Source organism: Phocoena phocoena, chromosome 14 (genome assembly GCF_963924675.1).
Source record: "Phocoena phocoena chromosome 14, mPhoPho1.1, whole genome shotgun sequence".
Taxonomy (NCBI): Eukaryota; Metazoa; Chordata; class Mammalia; order Artiodactyla; family Phocoenidae; genus Phocoena; species Phocoena phocoena.
Genome location: NC_089232.1, coordinates 66,917,106 through 66,935,186, shown reverse-complemented (window position 1 = coordinate 66,935,186; position 18,081 = coordinate 66,917,106). Strand labels below are relative to the sequence as shown.

Below are 18,081 nucleotides of genomic sequence, written 5' to 3'. Positions count from 1 at the left end.
CAGCACCCCTGCTCCCTTCCTCCTGGCTCAGCTCCCACCCTCCAGGGCGCAGACTGATCACCTGGTGACGGAAGGGTCAGGCTGGGAAGAAAATGCATTGGCCAGCAGGGTAGACACGGAGACTGGCGGCCAGGGCAGCCTCAGGGGACGCTCACGGCCTCCTGCACCGTGCAGTCTTGGTCTCCTTGTTCTCAACACATGAGGAGGAAAGGCTGCCATCACATGCTCCCCGGCTCTTCAAAGAATCTAGATCAGCTCTTTTTGCAAGGTTCCTTCATCTTCCATTTCCTCTTTCCCAACCCCATTCTTTACCCCCTGAATTCCTGCTGAGAGGCTATGGGCTTCCCAAAAACAGCCCGAATGAGGAAAGGGGAGACCTGGGGTCCAGTTAAGGCAACTATAAATAGGCTGCCCACCTCCGCTCTCTGCCTCAGTTTTCCTGTTTGTTAATGGGAGCTCAGCTGGTAGTTATGAGCACGGGAAGATAAAGAGGGGAGAGCTCTTAGCAAGCCCCCGCGGCCTATCGTCTTCCTGAGGACGCTACTTAGGAAGTGCTGAGATCCTACAGCACTTGTCCTCTCACACACGTGCTCCTTCTCAGCCTGCACTTCAGGGCGACCCCAAACTCCATGTCCCCCTGCAACATCAATGTCTCCCTACCCGCTACCTAGCACCTCAACAGATTGATTGCCTGAAGTCCCAGCAGCCCCAGGAAGAACTCTCCGGTCTCTGCCAGGCTTGGTGGGGCAGGAATGTTGAGCAGAAGTCAAAACAAACAGCTCATGGGGCTGGGCAAACACACACAGGATGGCACTGCAGCCGAGGCCACCACCATCCCCACCCATGGATGGGAGACCTTGCCATCTGGGGCTTCTCACAAGAAAAGGAGGCTATGCTGGAGGAAGCCCTGGCCATCAGAAGACGGCTCATCCCTAATAGTGGGCAGCTCACACACCTGACATTCCTGATTTCTGGTGAACAGACACAACCGGTGGCTGGGCCCCTCCCAGCCAGTCCAACGAGACATTTCAGAGGCAAGAAGATAGATATGAGTTTAGGTATGAGGAGAACACCTTTTCTGAAGCCAAGATTTCATTCCTGCTGGGATTGTAGCAGCTTGTAGTTCTTTGAAACACAAATAAATACAGATGGGCCAGTAGCAGGGGAGTGGGGTGGAGACTTTCAAGAAATGAGCAAGGAGGCCATATAGGTTTATGGGAATTGCAGTAGGCAGGATCTCCCCACTGACCCAGCACACCATGGAGATGGGGAACGTCATTGCTCAGATGGAACCTTTCTGAAACGTATTTTCTCAGAAGGAAAAATTTGAGGTCTTTCTCTAGCAAACGCGCCACAAAGAAGGATCTCGCACTCTTGTTGATTATCGGAGCAGGGACCCCTCAAAACTGAAGTCTTATGGAATGAGAAAAAAGGCAGGCACAGAGGTTCCCTTGTTCAGGTTTGCTTTCCAGTGTCACTACTTCTAGAGGCCTGATGGGTCACTGAGGAAGCATGTGAGTGTGTCCAGGAGGCTTAAGTTCACTGACATGGGTATTGGGTATGACTTCAATGCTGTGCAAGCCTTAGAGGTTCTAGAACAGATCATGTTCCTCTCCTGAACTGATACCGTGTGGCATCCCTGGCCTATTCTGCTGTGGTGTCCACACTGCTGTAGGACCTGCTTGGGCAGCCACAATTGTTTGCTCTTTCCCTTCCTGCCAAATTTCTTCTGGTAAAACCCAGTTTCCAGCATATTCAATTACTTTCATATTGGCCTTTCAACACTCCCCTTGGCTGTTTTCTTCTTGGCTCCATCTGGACTTTGGGAAACGAATATCTTTAATACCCACTCATTAAACGTCCACTCTGCCAGCTGGTCCTCTGGCCTCTGGAAGGACCGTCAGCCTGGGCAGCCAGAGGACCCCACAGATCAGTGCCCAAGACACCATGCAGGGAATATTAGCAGTAATGGCTCCATCTGGACCGTACTACCCATTAAAGGACGATTGTGAGTTTTAAATAGATGTCAATTAAGTAGATGTCAAATTTCCAGGGTGTTCTGGAAATTTGTAGCCCAAAGCCAAATCTCCATTTACATAATGGGTTTTGGACACGGGGAAGGACTTACCCATGCTTTCCTGGAGTGGGTACCAGGGGGATCTCTCTTCCAGCCTCACTGTGGGGCAGCAGCCGGGCGACGTACCTCCCGGAGGGCTGCAGGTGCCTGTGTACCGAGACGGCCAGCCTGCAGTGCTCGCTGCTGCTTCTCACCCATGGACTCAAGATGCTGTGCCTGGAGTTCATCGAGGTGTTGAGGAGGAGGAAGGCACCTGCCAAGAGACAGGGAAGGTGACTATGCAGCATGTCCAGAAGGGAGGACCAGCATAAGCTCTGTGGCGGGATTTAGAGACCGACAGCGTCAGAGCCAGCGATGCTGGAGGCCTTTCTCGCCTTCCTTACACACACCTGGTCCTCTTCCCCCTCTCTTAGGTTGTCTCTGTAAAAAGCAAAGCCTGAGGCAAGAGGATGGTGACCTGGGACTTGGGCTTTATCATCAGGCAGATCAAGGTTCTCACCTTAGCTCCCCTACTTACTAGCTCTATGTTCTTGAGACTCAGGTCCCTCCTCTGTAAAATGGGAATGAAAACATCTACTTCAGTGGTTGTGAGGATTATGTGAGGTAAGCATGGAGAGCACATTACACAGTTTTAGGTAGAGAGGAAGCACCCTTATAAAATAATCAATTATTTGATTTCCACTGTCTTCTAAGTTAGAGATGACACTCACAGATTCTTTCCCAGCCAGTAGGCACAATTAACAAAGTCCCATAAGAAGCAGAAGACTAGGACAGATTATTTAATCCCCAAAGAGTGATGAGAGTCAGAAGCTCAACCCAAGTGCTAACATGTTCTTGGTGGAGGAGGGCAGCCTAAAGAGAGTCCCTCCCTCTGTACACGTTCCCAGAGTGGAGGCAGGACATCAGTTCCATCTTATAAACATCCACGTAGCGTATCTCCACACCTCACAAACCAGGACACTCTGGGGTATCTCAGGCCATGCTATGGGTCACAGTTTAAATCAGAGCTGACCTGAGTTCTCCATATCACACTCAAGCCAACTTTGGACTCAACTGACATCTGTTGGACAATTCAGAGTTTCCCAGGAATGTATGGGTTGGCTCTAGGCTTCCCAAATAGTTATGACCAGTTCAAGGTTTTCTCTGAGAGGTGGGTGGCTTATTTGGGTCACTTATTATGTAGCTAAGATCATGGCTCCCACTCCTTTGCTTTCTAGCTAAGTGATCTTGGGCAAAGCATTAACGTTCTCTGGTTTCAGTTTCCTCATTTATAAAATGGGGTGAGAAGGGTTGGCTGAAGTCAATCATCTCTTAAGATTCATTTCAGCTCCTGAGTCTATGAATCATATGCATTTGCAACTGGTCTCCACAAAGAGAGCCCTACAGATCCCTCCTGGTGCCATGCCTGTAGAGTTTCCCTCTGGGGCAAGCCAACCCTAACTCCAGTAGCGCAGTCCAAGAGACCTACAAGAACCTTGTATTCATGGGGATTACTGTCAGCATAAAAGCATGGTGCCATTTTATTGTTCCCGGTATTCCTTCTGGTGCATTAATTTTACTTGCTACACTCTGCATTGAAGTTTTGGACCTTTAGATGCTGCTCCTTTTGCAGTGAAAGCCTAGTCCCACAAGATCCCCAACTCCTGTAGAAACCAGCTAACAAGTGCTCAGCCTTCTTTAATCACCTCCCAGTGCTCTGAATTAGTCTCCTTCTGCAGATAACCCAATTTACGGAGTAGGCAAAGGGAACTAGCAGCCTACAATAAAGAATGATGCAGATGAAGGAAGGGGATTCTTACCAGAAGCAAAGCATTTCCAAGCACGCATATTGTGTCAGGAATTTGGAGAGGTGCAATGTTCTAGAAGTAGATAAATGTGACTTCTAGTTACAATCAGGATGAGGTCAGCAAAAGACTGTTTCTGAGTTGAATCAGGGACTTGGGTCAGTACTGGAAACTGAACCCTCTGTAATTACTGGGAAGTTTCAGAATGGCCTATGGGCCTTTGAAAAGTGCTCTACAACCCTCAGTAAATAGTCTATATTATTATCCTGTTTTACCGTGGGGGAGACATTCTTGTCACAGGCACAGAGGTAAAAGAAAAGAATTAGAGTTAAAGACTCAGAATTAGAAAGGACTTTAAATAGTGAAAGCTATGTGGGATTATTAATAGATGAAAATAGGAAATGGGACCAGAAGGAATTGGAGGTACTTTTAAATGTTTTCCTCCTCCTCTATCCCAGTTTTGCCTTGAAAACATAGAAGTTATATAAACATATTCAAACAAAGTAAATTAAACAAATGCATATTAACAAATTCAGTGTTTTAGGTAGGAATATGACTCATTTAAACTTATGGGCCTTTCCAAAATTTGTCTCTAATAAGGTAAACTATTGCTTCTGATACTGTTTAGATTGGGGTTGCCTTTAGTTCCTTTTTAAAAAGTGCTCCCTTGGGCTTCCCTGGTGGCGCGGTGGTTGGGAGTCCGCCTGCCGATGCAGGGGACACGGGTTCGTGCCCCGGTCTGGGAGGATCCCGCGTGCTGCGGGGCGGCTGGGCCTGTGAGCCATGGCCGCTGGGCCTGCGCGTCCGGAGCCTGCGCGTCCGGAGCCTGTGCTCCGCAATGGGAGAGGCCACAACGGTGAGAGGCCTGCGTACCGCAAAAAAAAAAAAAAAAAAAGTGCTCCCAAATAATTCTATCCTCACAGGGATCATCCTTTGATATGAAACTGTTTTTATAAATAATAAGAGGCTACACCAATGATGTTGATGTTCTTGGCTATCTACTCCTCATCCAATTCACTACTCTTTCTTGCCAACTGGGGTACTGTAAGTCTGATTAAATGTTCATGTCTCAAGCCTTCATTTCAGTTAGGAGTGAACTTGGCTTTGAACAAGGAGTTCTGTAAGCAGAGATCCACTGGCCGTGTCTTGGGAAGAGTTTCCTTTCTTTACAGAAGGGATGGTGTCACTCCCACCACTATTTCCTTCTTGCTGCCTTGAATGAGGTTGTGACAGCTAGTATGTAGCAACCACCTTGTGACTATATGGAAAAAGTTAATACATTTACAAACCCTGACAATGTACAACTGCTGAGCCCGTGCTAGAAACTGTCTTTTTCTATGATTTATTACAAACTAAAATAGCAACTTTCTACTTGTTTCAACTATCACGTCAAGTCTTATTGCTATCAGCCAATTCTAACTACTTTATATGAGTTTATATAAAGTTCTCATTTGTGGATATTAAAGTTATAATTTTGAAAAAAAAAAAGGACTTTAAGATGATCTAATGTAATGTCTTCTTTTTTCTAGAGAAGCAGACTGGAGATCAGAATGAGGAAATGACTTGCGAGTCTTAATTTGAAAGTCCAGAGACGGACCAGACTCCAGGTCTCTGGACTCCTAACCAGTGTTCTTTCCCTTGTATCTTTCTCATTGTCCCACTGTATTCTTTATCGTAAAATATGACCAGGGTACCTTGCGGGCAAGTTGTATATCTCAGGAGCCCAGATGGATGGGAAGGGAGAAAGGCGGGCAGATGGGTACTGGACCAAATCCATTTGTTCACTGGCTTCCTTACTCCTTTCTGCCCTCAAATTTCATTTATTGGATGCCTGCTTTGAGCAAACATCCAACCACTGGCTCTGCCCTGGGGACACAGACTTGAGCCAGACAGTTCTGGCTTTCAAGGAACTCGAGGTCCCATAGGGGTGATGACATGTCTGCACTAATTTTAATCAAAAGTAGAGGTTATAGAGTCATAAGACACATAAGAGATAAAGCACTTGGGGAGGCTCCATGAAAGAGACATCAGGTTCAGTTGGGAAGACTCATAAAGAAGATGACCTTTGACCTAGGCCTTAAAGGGAGAGAAGAACAAGGATATTGGCAGAAACAGCTGTGCAAGAGTTGAGAGGAAGAGGAGTGAAGGCAGAAATGTAGAAAATGTGTAGTGGTGTTTGGCTGCAGAGTGGCACATGTGACGAGAAGGCTGAGAAATAAGGAGGGGCAGTGAGTGTGGACCAGACCACAGAGAACATTTCATTCCCAGCTAAAGATGCCCAACTTTACTTTGTGGATAACAGGGAGGAGGACAGGGACATCATCAGGGTGGTGCTTCTGGAAGATTAATTTGGTATGCTGGGGGGCAGGAGGGATCAAAACTGACCCAACCTCATCCTCTACCACCAGTTCACACTAGGCAAGGACGAGACTAAATGCAAATGTGATGTGTTTAGTATGTTACCTTTGTAAGCAAAGGTGCTATGTTAAGGACAGACTTTGGGACTCTACCGGGGCTTCTAACACTAGGCTAGTGTATATCTTTTCAGAGCAAGTGAGAGCCCTGGAAGCATCTCTGGGGGCACAGTCTTGCTGCAGACACACTGGGGGTGCATTCTGGGGTTAGGATGAAGCCACACATGCCACATGTTAGGGAGCAACAATTGTGTCTTGGTCTGAGACCCTACTCTGGTATTTTTAGTTGGTGGAAAGTTGGATTGAAACCAGTTTTCCGAGCTACTAAAAGAAAGAATGTGGGCAAAATAAAGGAGGTGCTTCCCTTTTTCTCAGAAAGATAACATGCAAGTGTGCGCGTGTGTGCGTGTGTGCACACACGCGCACACACACACGCACCCCTGCGAAACTCAAGTTCCCAGCAGGAGCAAATCAGGCTGAAGTTGCTGGGGCTTTGGGGCTCATCCTGTACCACCGTTCCTCCCTCCTGGGTGTGGAAACACATTTAAATTCTTTCCTGTGATTCAGTACCTCAATAATGAGACTCTTTCAAAGTTGACTGGAAGATGGATTACTTTTCCAGTTCTAATATGTGAGATAATGTTTATATGAATTTTATTTTGTGCAACTGGACTATCAATAAGGGACTGAGCTTAAAGTATTTTCACTCTCAATGAAACTCCATAGTTGAGAGCTCTCTCTTCATCAGCAGCTTTCCTCTACCTCCAAAAAATAAAACAAAAGGAAAAAATACATTTTGTAAGCTCCTTGGGATATTGTCAGTATAAATCTTTTAAAGTCAGTGAGAATTTCTCTCTCCTCTTTCCCTGTTTCCTGTTTAGTTTGCTCAGAATAGCTTGGGGCTATGGGAAGGCTCCTGGGGTCCCTTCTAACTAAGAAGGATGGCCCGGCATCTCACAGATCTTCCCCCAGTGTGGGCCATGGAGGGGTGGAGAGGCAGATCAAAGAGCCCTGCTTACACTGTGCCACGATCATAGTTTCCTTATTATTGGATTGTGTTGATGTGTTCAATAATTAAATATGAAGTGGTTATTATTTTTATCTCTGGTCACCGGCATAGGGATGTGTTGCTCTTATCCCAGCCAGCAGGGCTCAAATTATGAGCCAGAAACCAAGGGGCATGAATGTTGAGATCAGACAGACTTTTTCATATTCAGGCTCTATCTCTATCCAGTTCTAGGCTTCAGACAAATTATTTAAACTCTTTAAGCCTTAGTTTGCTCAGATTTAGCATGGGTATAGCCTCCCTCATATGGCTGTTGTGGAGATTAAATTAAACTACATGCATGGAGTGGCCAGTTCAGTGCCTGGCCCTTAGTAGGTATGTGAGGAATGTTGATTTTCAGCTTTGAGGGGTGTCTCAGTCTGGAGCTCCTTTTATCTATCACTAAACTTGGAATCAGAAGGACTGAATTTGAGCCCTGGCTCTGCCACTACCAAGGTTCCTTTGTTTGTAAAATGAAAAGGTTGGATAGAGTCTCTCTGAGGACGCTTAGAGCTCCAAATTGTCAGTAACTCTATCTGCCTGCCTAGAATATTATTAATCTAAAGGAAACATGTCAAATCTCCAAGCTCCTAAGTCCTAAAGACCTCTTCTCCTAATTCACCTCTCTGAGGCTTCTATGCCAACAGTTTCAATCAGTTGGCCAAATATTCTGTAAACTGTGATTCCCTGCCCTGCCTCCTCTCTTCCAATTCACATGAATGCATCCCTGGGAAGGGCTCCTGTCCTAGCATCATTTGTTTCTGTAGATGCTGATGCTATAAGGCTGGTACCACCTCTAAATGTCTCGTATTTAACACAATGCTTGCCATATGGCAGGCACTCAATGACTTTAAAAATGAAAGTAATTTATACATATGGTGAGGAGTTAAACAGTTCAGAGTAGCTCACAATAATAATTAAAAAAAAAAAAACTATCCCCAAATTCTGCTCCTCTCACCAAGTCCCAAAAATATTTTTAAGGATTTCTAATTTCTTTTGGCAGCTGCCTTCATGATTCTAGATATTATGATCACAGAGTTATTTGTTGGTGCAACAATTTTGGCTCCTTAACATTGATGGTACAGTAAAAAAAAATGATACTATCCCCCTTCTAATTCTTTATTTTTTTAATCCCGTTTTACTTTTTTTATTACTTTCCTTTTTAACTCTTCATGGCAAATGTATCACTTGTTCCATCAGCTTTAGACAGCATCACCTGACTCTCCTCCCTGGAAGATGATGCTATTAGTCTTCCTGCTCTTCTGCATTTTTCCACGTCCACCTCCCAAGGCAGCTATGTTTTCCTCTATATTGTCAAGGTTGTGTAAGAACGATTAATTCTTGTGTTTTGTTTATAGGTTGATGCTAAATGTTGAAAATCAATAAACAGAGCTTTTATACTGAAAACTATATATATATTTTTTTCACTACAGTGACCAATGGTTATATTTATAAACGTCTTTATAGGTCCAGTAATGCATCTCACTCCACAGAGAATGTTTCTAACATCAAGAGTAAATGAATATTCATTCTCTCTCTCTCTGTCTTACATTGTCACTTGTCAAAATTGTGGCACATTATAATTTGCCTTATATTTATTTGAATCAGGAGTCTCTTGTGCACTTTGTTTTCTCAGAAATTTCTAATTGTTTTTCTCTTTTATTTATTTTCTATTTGCCTTTTGCACCATATCGCTAGCACTTCTACACATTCCTTGAAAAATCTCTCCCTTCTTCTTGAAGACGTTGACACCCTGTTTTTAATTTGTACCAGCTGCTTTCTGGGCCTCCAGTACAGCTATTATTCTGGAATTCATTTTCACTAGAGCTCTTCCATTAGTCCCACCATCCTCAGGAAATTTCCTCAAGGGAAAGCTTCTTGGCGAATCTTTGAATATCAGCAATATTTTTACTTTGTTTTCATACTTGGTTAATAGATTTTCTGGCTATAGTTTATAGATCAGAAATTTTGCTTCAGAAATTTGAAGGCCTGGCTTTAGTGTTGTCTAGCATCTATGTGACTGAGGTGAAGTCTGAGGCTGGTTTCACTGTTAATTTCTTTGTAGTCAACCTGCTTTCTCCCCACCCCCTTTGGAAGCCTTCAGGATCTTTCTTTAGGAGGTGCTGAAATTTCAATACAATGGATCTAGGAATGGATCTCTATAAAAATTCTGCGGTAGCATTTGGTGGGCTCTTTCAATCTGAAAACACATTTCTTTCATCTCTCATATATTTGTTTTATTATTTCTCTGATATTTTCATTTCCCTCTTCTCAGTCTTAAATCTTTCTGAAGAGATTTATCTCTCAAGTTAACTTCTATTACCTAATTTATTTTTGTTTTCTCTGGAGTCAATTTTTTTTTGTTGCTATTTCTTTTTCATGTTTCTGGGCTATCATATGTAGGGGGGTCCTGGATCAGCCCCTCATATAGAAACAGGAGAAACTAGGAGCACGGATAGAAACTTCTCTGCACATAGTCAGTGCTTGCTCTCCATGTCACAATTGGCCTGATGGCTGGTGGGGAGCCGGCCACCCCGCAGTGCCCGGTCCCCAACTCCAGCATCATGGACTAGTCACGCTCTGCATGAACCATGAACACACCCACTAGCAGCCCTAGTTCTCCCAAGTCCACTTGAATGTTTAGAGAAGAGCCCCCTGTTTCTCTCCCTCATGGTTAAGCACCCTGCTATGTTTTCATCTGGGAAAATGGGGTTAAAAGGCGGCAGAGACAATATGGGTTAACCACACCACAGAGGAATCTCATTTTTCCTCCTGACTCTCATCTTTACTTCAGAGGATCCCTTATCAGTACTCGTGGTGCCTCCCAGCAGATGGGCTCCCTCCTCTGCTCTAAAGGGAGCATTTTCTCAGCTTTGGTCACTTTATTTCCTCCATCAACAGCTTCCATCTCCTCTTTGTGCTCTAGAATTCACTCATGGTTTCCTTCCTGCTCTGTTTGCTATTCAGGATTTATTCCTCTGTTGAATCCCTTATTCAACTGCAGGGGGACTGCAGGGGAGAAGAAGACAAATGTGTGCTCAGTCCACCATCCTGAACCATAAGGCTCTTAATCATATTCTTTGCACGAGAACACAAATAAACAAATGCATGAATGGACAGATTTCCATCTCAATAAATCACACACAGTTCTGGCACCTCTGGCTACTTGTCTATATTGCAATTAAACTATTAAATCATTATTACAAGCTATTGATTGATAATGATGCCATTCATATCATGTGGGGCTTAAAGAACAACAGAAGTTTATTGGGCTGGAATATGGACAGAAGTGCAATGTGCAGACACATGCCACTAGGTGCAGCGTCAGGGAATAATGCCATGCCATCCCCCAGAGTATGTTCCACAGAACACCAGCCCCACAAGGTGTTAATAGGTAGTATGAGAAAGCTCTGGGATCAAGTAAGTTTGAGGATTACAGAGTTAAACAAAAGTAAACAGGTTCTTTCCTTGCAGGACATCTTAGAACCTTAATATGCCATTAAGATTTGTGACTCTTCAAGAGTAAAACATAAAATGAAATTTCCCAAACTCCTTTGGGCACAGAACTCTTTTGCTATTGCGTATCATGTACCATGGAATATGCTTTGAAAACTCTATTCTATTTCTGCTCTAGAGACCATTTGCAGAAAGTGAGGAAGGAAAAAACCATCATGATAAGAATGAAGGTAGTGTAGAAGTGAATAATATATCTATATCTACATCTACGTCATCTCTTAAATCTTAAATCTTCTCTCTTTGTATGACTTTCAAACTGTCCTCTCATCAAAAACTAAGATTCTTATAGCAGAATCATGCTTTTGGAAAGCCTCCTCTGGGTTACTACGTCCGTCTCTCTACCTGAGGATATTTAAAGATGCTACATTCCACATCTGACTTTCAGGATGTCAGAGCTAGAAACAAACATGGTGGTCACATAGCTTAATCCCTTGCTGTACTGGGGAGAAAACCAAGAAGCAAATAAGTTAAACACTTGCCCAAGGTCACGCTGCAGATAAGTGGTAGATCTGGAACCAGGAGCAAGGTTTTCAGACACCCCGTCCAGTGGAACACCCAGTATCTGCCTGCCCATAATACAGTTTTATGATGATATTTTTGGTCAAATGTTCTATGGCTTGGTCTCCAGTTGCCCCAGACATCACCTTCTTTTTTTGCACTTTCACAGCTCTAAGGATCGGGCTCCAGTAGATTGCATCAAGCCCATCTATCTGACTGCCCCATATCTAAAGTCACAGACTAAACCCTGAGCAGGTGGGAACCAGATGGATGAGTTATCCTCTGGAAATCACTCATAGGGGCTTAGGGTAGTCTCCCCAGTCTGGGAAGTATTTGAGGGTCTCCTCTGTTCACGTGGTCTTATGAAGTGCCAAACCAGACTGGGACCACTGAAAGAGTTCCTTTATTGTTTATTTTTCAAATTCGAATTCTGCTACCCCATGTAATCTCAACTCAGGTTTTAGGTTTTAGTTCAAAGTTTTGAAATTTACAGGAAGGAATAGGTGGGATTGTCCTCATTGCCATGCCTTGCCTAAAAGTGGGATAACTTAGGAATCCAGACTTAGAGCCCTTGGGAGTTATTTAGTCCAAGCCTTTTCACCTGGCAGGTGAGACGTTCAGTCCAGGGGGTTGAAGGGATATGCCTGGGTTCCACAGCAGGCAGCTGAGCTGTGTTAGGACCCAGCTCCTCCAGTCCCAGCCCTGGGCACTTTCACTGTCTCACTCTGCTATGATGTCACGTACTTGGAATTAGCTCTGCTTCCCTCCACCACCAGAACTTAAAGGTATTGCTTTACTGCACCTTCATCATGAAGCACTTTGAAGGGAAATGGTATTGGTCTTTGAGATCTAATGATTAGAAAAACCAAGTGTGTTCATTAAGGGAGGACCGGGAGGTAGGAGTTGATTTTTATTAACAGTATTATTATTTTTTTTTTGCAGTACGTGGGCCTCTCACTGTTGTGGCCTCTCCCGTTGCGGAGCACAGGCTCCGGACGCGCAGGCTCAGCGGCCATGGCTCACGGGCCCAGCCGTTCCGCGGCATGTGGGATCTTCCCGGACCGGGGCACGAACCCGTGTCCCCTGCATCGGCAGGCGGACTCTCAACCACTGCGCCACCAGGGAAGCCCTTAACAGTATTATTAATCTGAACACTATGAGCGCAGTTGTAGCGTAAAGTGGTAGTACATTTGCCTATTTGGTGGATTTCTGTAAACTATCTCTCAGGTCCAAGTTAACTGAGGCAAAAAGCTCCCTGGAAATGGTAACATATATTTACGCTTGTGTGTGTATACAGTGAATATATGTATATTTGTGTGTGTAGACATACTCTATATGTGTGTGTGTATATAGATAGATAGATACATACATACATACATATGTTTACGTGCATATATCCGTGCGTATGTGTGTATGTTTATGTAGATCTCATTTTAGATCTCTGACCCTGTTAAAAAGGACAAACCTTTTTGGGGGAGACATATTTTTTTGGTTATGTTTTTTTTAACCAACAGGTTTCATTTAGGAAAAAAGGAAAAGGCCAAAAATCTCTACATACTCTGTGTGTCTCTGTATCCTGGGGACTCAGCAAAAAAAAGATAATAAAAGGCAAAGCAAATAACTAGAAGGAAACAAGCTGAAGTGCTGAGAAACCTCTTTTCCCTAAGAGCTTATTGCGATAATCCTCAAGCAAAATGGAACAGCACTTGATTTGATGAGACAGAGAAAGCAGAAGCCAAAGGAAAACTAAACATTTGATTTAATTCAAAGAGAAGGAGGAAGGAGAGATAAAAGTATTTGCTGTAGGCGGGGTAGGGAAGGGAGGAGTTAGGGGACTAAAGTGCCTTTGGTGTAACAAAATCCACTTTGGAAGGAGAGAAGCATGAAATGAAGTTTTCCTTATTTTTTTTTAACATCTTTATTGGAGTATAATTGCTTTACAATGTTGTGTTAGTTTCTGCTGTATAACAGAGTGAATCGGCTATATGTATACATATATCCCCATATCTCCTCCCTCTTGCATCTCCCTCCCACCTTCCCTATACCACCCCTCTAGGTGGTCACAAAGCACCGAGCTGATCTCCCTGTTCTATGGGGCTGCTTCCCACTAGCTATCTATTTTACATTTGGTAGTGTATATATGTCCATGCCACTCTCTCACATCGTCCCAGCTTACCCTTCCCCCTCCCTCCCCGTGTCCTCAAGTCCATTTTCTACATCTGCATCTTTATTCCGGTCCTGCCCCTAGGTTCTTCAGAACCATTTTTTTTCGGTTTTTTTTAGATTCCATATATATGTTTTAGCATACGGTATTTGTTTTTCTCTTTCTGACTTACTTCACTCTGTATGACAGACTCTAGGTCCATCCACCTCACTACAAATAACTCAGTTTCATTTCTTTTTATGGCCTAGTAATATTCCATTGTATATATGTGCCACATCTTCCTCATCCATTCATCTGTCGATGGACACTTAGGTTGCTTCCATGTCCTGGCTATTGTAAAGGGAGTTGCAATGAACATTGTGGTACATGACTCCTTTTGAAATATGGTTTTCTCATGGTATATGCCCAGTAGTGGGATTGCTGGGTCGTATGGTAGTTCTATTTTCAGTTTTTTAAGGAACCTCCATACTATTCTCCATAATGGCTGTATCAATTTACATTCCCACCAACAGTGCAGGAGGGTTCCCTTTTCTCCACACCCTCTCCAGCATCGATTGTTTGTAGATTTTGTGATGATGGCCATTCTGACTGGTGTGACGTGATACTTCACTGTAGTTTTGATTTGCATTTCTCTAATGATTAATGATGTTGAGCATTCTTTCATGTGTTTGTTGGCAATCTGTGTATCTCCTTTGGAGAAATATATATTTAGGTCTTCTGCCCATTTTTGGATTGGGTTGTTTGTTATTTTGATATTGAGCTGCATGAGCTGCTTGTAAATTTTGGAGATTAATCCTTTGTCAGTTGCTTCGTTTGCAAATATTTTCTCCCATTCTGAGGGTTGTCTTTTCAACTTGTTTATGGTTTCCTTTGCTGTGCAAAAGCTTTTAAGTTACATTAGGTCTCATTTGTTTACTTTTTTTTAAATTTCCATTCCTCTAGGAGGTGGATCAAAAAAGATCTTGCTGTGATCTGTGTCAAAGAGTGTTCTGCCTCTGTTTCTTCTAAGAGTTTTATACTGTCTGGCCTTATATTTAGGTCTCATTTTTTTGTGTGTGGTATGCGGGCCTCTCACTGTTGTGGCCTCTCCCGTTGCAGAGCACAGGCTCCAGACGCACAGGCTCAGCGGCCATGGTTCACGGGCCTAGCTGCTCTGCGGCATGTGGGATCTTCCCGGACCAGGGCACGAACCCGTGTCCCCTGCATCGGCAGGTGGAGTCTCAACCACTGCGCCACCAAGGAAGCCCACATTTAGGTCTTTAATCCATTTTCAGTTTATTTTTTTTGTATGATGTTAGAGAGTGTTCTAATTTCATTCTTTTACATGTAGCTGTCCAGTTTTCCCAGCACCACTTATTAAACAGGCTGTCCTTTCTCCATTGTATATTCTTGCCTCCTTTATCAAAAATAAGGTGAACATATGTCCATGGGTTTATCTCTGGACTTTCTATCCTGTTCCATTGATCTATATTTCTGTTTCTGTGCTAGTACCATACTGTCTTGATTACTGTAGCTTTGCATTATAGTCTGAAGTCTGGGAGCCTGATTCCTCCAAGTCTGTTTTTCTTTCTCAAGATTGCTTTGGCTATTCGGGGTCTTTTGTGTTTCCATACAAATTGTGAATTTTTTTTTCTAGGTCTGTGAAAAATGCCATTGGTAGTTTGATAGTGATTGCACTGAATTTGTAGATTGCTTTGGGTAGTACAGTCATTTTCACAATGTTGATTCTTCCAATCCAAGAATATGCTATGTTTCTCCATCTGTTTGTATCATCTTTAATTTCTTTCATCAGTGTCATAGTTTTCTGCATACAAGTCTTTGGTCTCCTTAGGTAAGTTTATTCTTAGGTATTTTATTCTTTTTGTTGCAATGGTAAGTGGGAGTGTTTCCTTAATTTCTCTTTCAGATTTTGCATCAATAGTGTATAGGAATGCAAGAGATTTCTGTGCATTAATTTTGTACACTGCTACTTTACCAAATTCATTGATTAGCTCTAGTAGTTTTCTGGTAGCATCTTTAGGATTCTCTATGTATAGTATCATGTCATCTGCAAACAGTGACTGCTTTACTTCTTCTTTTCTGATTTGAATTCCTTTTATTTCTTTTTCTTCTCTGATTGCTGTGGCTAAAACTTCCAAAACTATGTTGAATAATAGTGGTGAGAGTGGGTATCCTTGTCTTTTTCCTGATCCTAGAGGAAATGGTTTCAGTTTTTCACCGTTGAGGATGATGTTGGCTGTGGGTTTGTCATATATGGCCTTTATTATGTTGAGGTAAGTTCCCTCTATGCCTACTTTCTGGAGGGTTTTTCTCATAAATCGGTGCTGAATTTTGTCAAAAGCTTTTTCTTCATCTATTGAGATGGTCATATGGTTTTTACCTTTCAATTTTTTAATATGGTGTATCACATTGATTGATATGCGTATATTGAAGAATCCTTGCATTCCTGGAATAAACCCCACTTGATCATGGTGTATCATCCTTCTAATGTGCTGTTGGATTCTGTTTGCTAGTATTTTGTTCAGGATGTTTGCATCTATGTTCATCAGTGATATTGGCCTGTAGTTTTCTTTCTGTGTGACGTATTTGTCTGGTTTTGGTATCAGTGTGATGGTGGCCTCATAGAATGAGTTTGGGAGTGTTCCTCCCTCTGCTATATTTTGGAAGACTTTGAGAAGGATAGGTGTTAGCTCTTCTCTAAATGTTTGATAGAATTCACCTGTGAAAACACCTGGTCCTGGGCTTTTGTTTGTTGGAAGATTTTTAATCACAGTCTCAATTTCAGTGCTTGTGATAGGTCTGTTTATATTTTCTATTTCTTCCTGGTTCAGTCTCGGAAGGTTGTACTTTTCTAAGAATGTGTCCATTTCTTCCAGGTTGTCCATTTTATTGGCATATAGTTGCTTGTAGTAATCTCTCATGATCCTTTGTATTTCTGCAGTGTCAGTTGTTACTTCTCCTTTTTCATTTCTAATTCTACTGATTTGAATCTTCTCCCTTTTTTTCTTGATGAGTCTGGCTAATGGTTTATCAATTTTGTTTATCTTCTGAAAGAACCAGCTTTTGGTTTTATTGATGTTTGCTATTGTTTCCTGTATTTCTTTTTCATGTATTTATGATGTGATCTTTATGATTTCTTTCCTTCTGCTAACTTTGGTGTTTTTTTGTCCTTCTTTGCCCAATTGCTTTAGGTGTAAGGTTACGTTGTTTATTTGAGATGTTTCTTATTTATGGAGGTAGGATTCTATTGCTGTAAATTTCCCTCTTAGAACTGCTTTTGCTGCATCCCATAGGTTTTGGGTCGTCGTGTTTGCATTGTCATTTGTTTCTAGGTATTTTTCTGATTTCTTTTTTGATTTCTTCAGTGATCTCTTGGTTATTTAGTAGTGTATTGTTTAGCCTCCATGTGTTTGTATATTTTGCATATTTTTTTCCTGTAATTGATACCTAGTCTCATAGCCTTGTGGTCAGAAAATATACGTGACATGATTTCAATTTTCTGAAATTTACCAAGGCTTGATTGGTGACCCAAGGTATGATCTATCTTAGAGAATGTTCCATGAGCACTTGAGAAGAAAGTGTGTTCTATTGTTTTTGGATGGAATGTCCTATAAATAACAAGAACATCTTGTTTAATGTATCATTTAAGGCTTGTGTTTCCTTATTTATTTTCATTTTGGATGATATGTCCATTGGTGAAAGTGGGGTGTTAAAGTCCCCTACTATGATTGTGTTACTGTCGATTTCCCCTTTTATGGCTGCTAGCATTTGCCTTATGTACTGAGATGTAACTATGTTGGGTGCATAAATATTTACAATTGTTATATCGTTGTCTTAGATTGATCCCTTGATCATTATGTAGTGTCCTTCTTTGTCTCTTGTAATAGTGTTTATCTTAAAGTCAATTTTGTCTGATATGAGAATTGCTACTCCAGCTTTCTTTTGATTTCCATTTGCATGGAATATCTTTTTCCATTCCCTCACTTTCAGTCTGTATGTGTCCCTAGGTCTGAAGTGGGTCTCTTGGAGACAGCATATATATGGGTCTTGTTTTTGTATCCATTCAGCCATTTCATCCATTTACATTTAAGGTAATTATTGCTATGTATGTTCCTATTACCATTTTCTTAATTGTTTGGGGTTTGTTTTTGTAGGTCTTTTCCTTCTCTTGTGTTTCCTGCCTAGAGAAGTTCCTTTAGCATTTGTTCTAAAGCTGCTTTGGTGGTGCTGAATTCTCTTAGCTTTTGCTTGTCAAATTTAGATTAATTTCTCCATCGAATCTGAATGACATCCTTGCTGGGTAGCATAATCTTGGTTGTAGGTTTTTCCCTTTCATCACTTTAAGTATGTCCTGACACTCCCTTTTGGCTTGCAGAGTTTCTGCTGAAAGATCAGCGGTTAACTTTATGGGGATTCCCTTGTACGTTATTTGTTGTTTTTTCCTTGCTGCTTTTAATATTTTTTCTTTGTATTTAATTTTTGATAGCTTGATTAATATGTGTCTTGGGGTGTTTCTCCTTGGATTTATCCTGTATGGGACTCTCTGTGCTTCCTGCACTTCATTGACTATTTCCCATATTAGG

At 42.4% G+C, this 18,081-nt stretch overlaps 1 protein-coding gene across 1 annotated transcript in view; it reads right to left on the bottom strand.

Annotated features, from left to right (window-relative positions):
• Positions 1–18,081, bottom strand: part of ALK (ALK receptor tyrosine kinase) — a 746,244-nt gene that overhangs the window by 332,553 nt on the left and 395,610 nt on the right. The window contains exon 5 of the mRNA XM_065890834.1: positions 2,129–2,330. Within this exon, the coding sequence (XP_065746906.1) occupies positions 2,129–2,330 (202 nt within the window). The remainder of the gene's footprint in view (positions 1–2,128; positions 2,331–18,081) is intronic.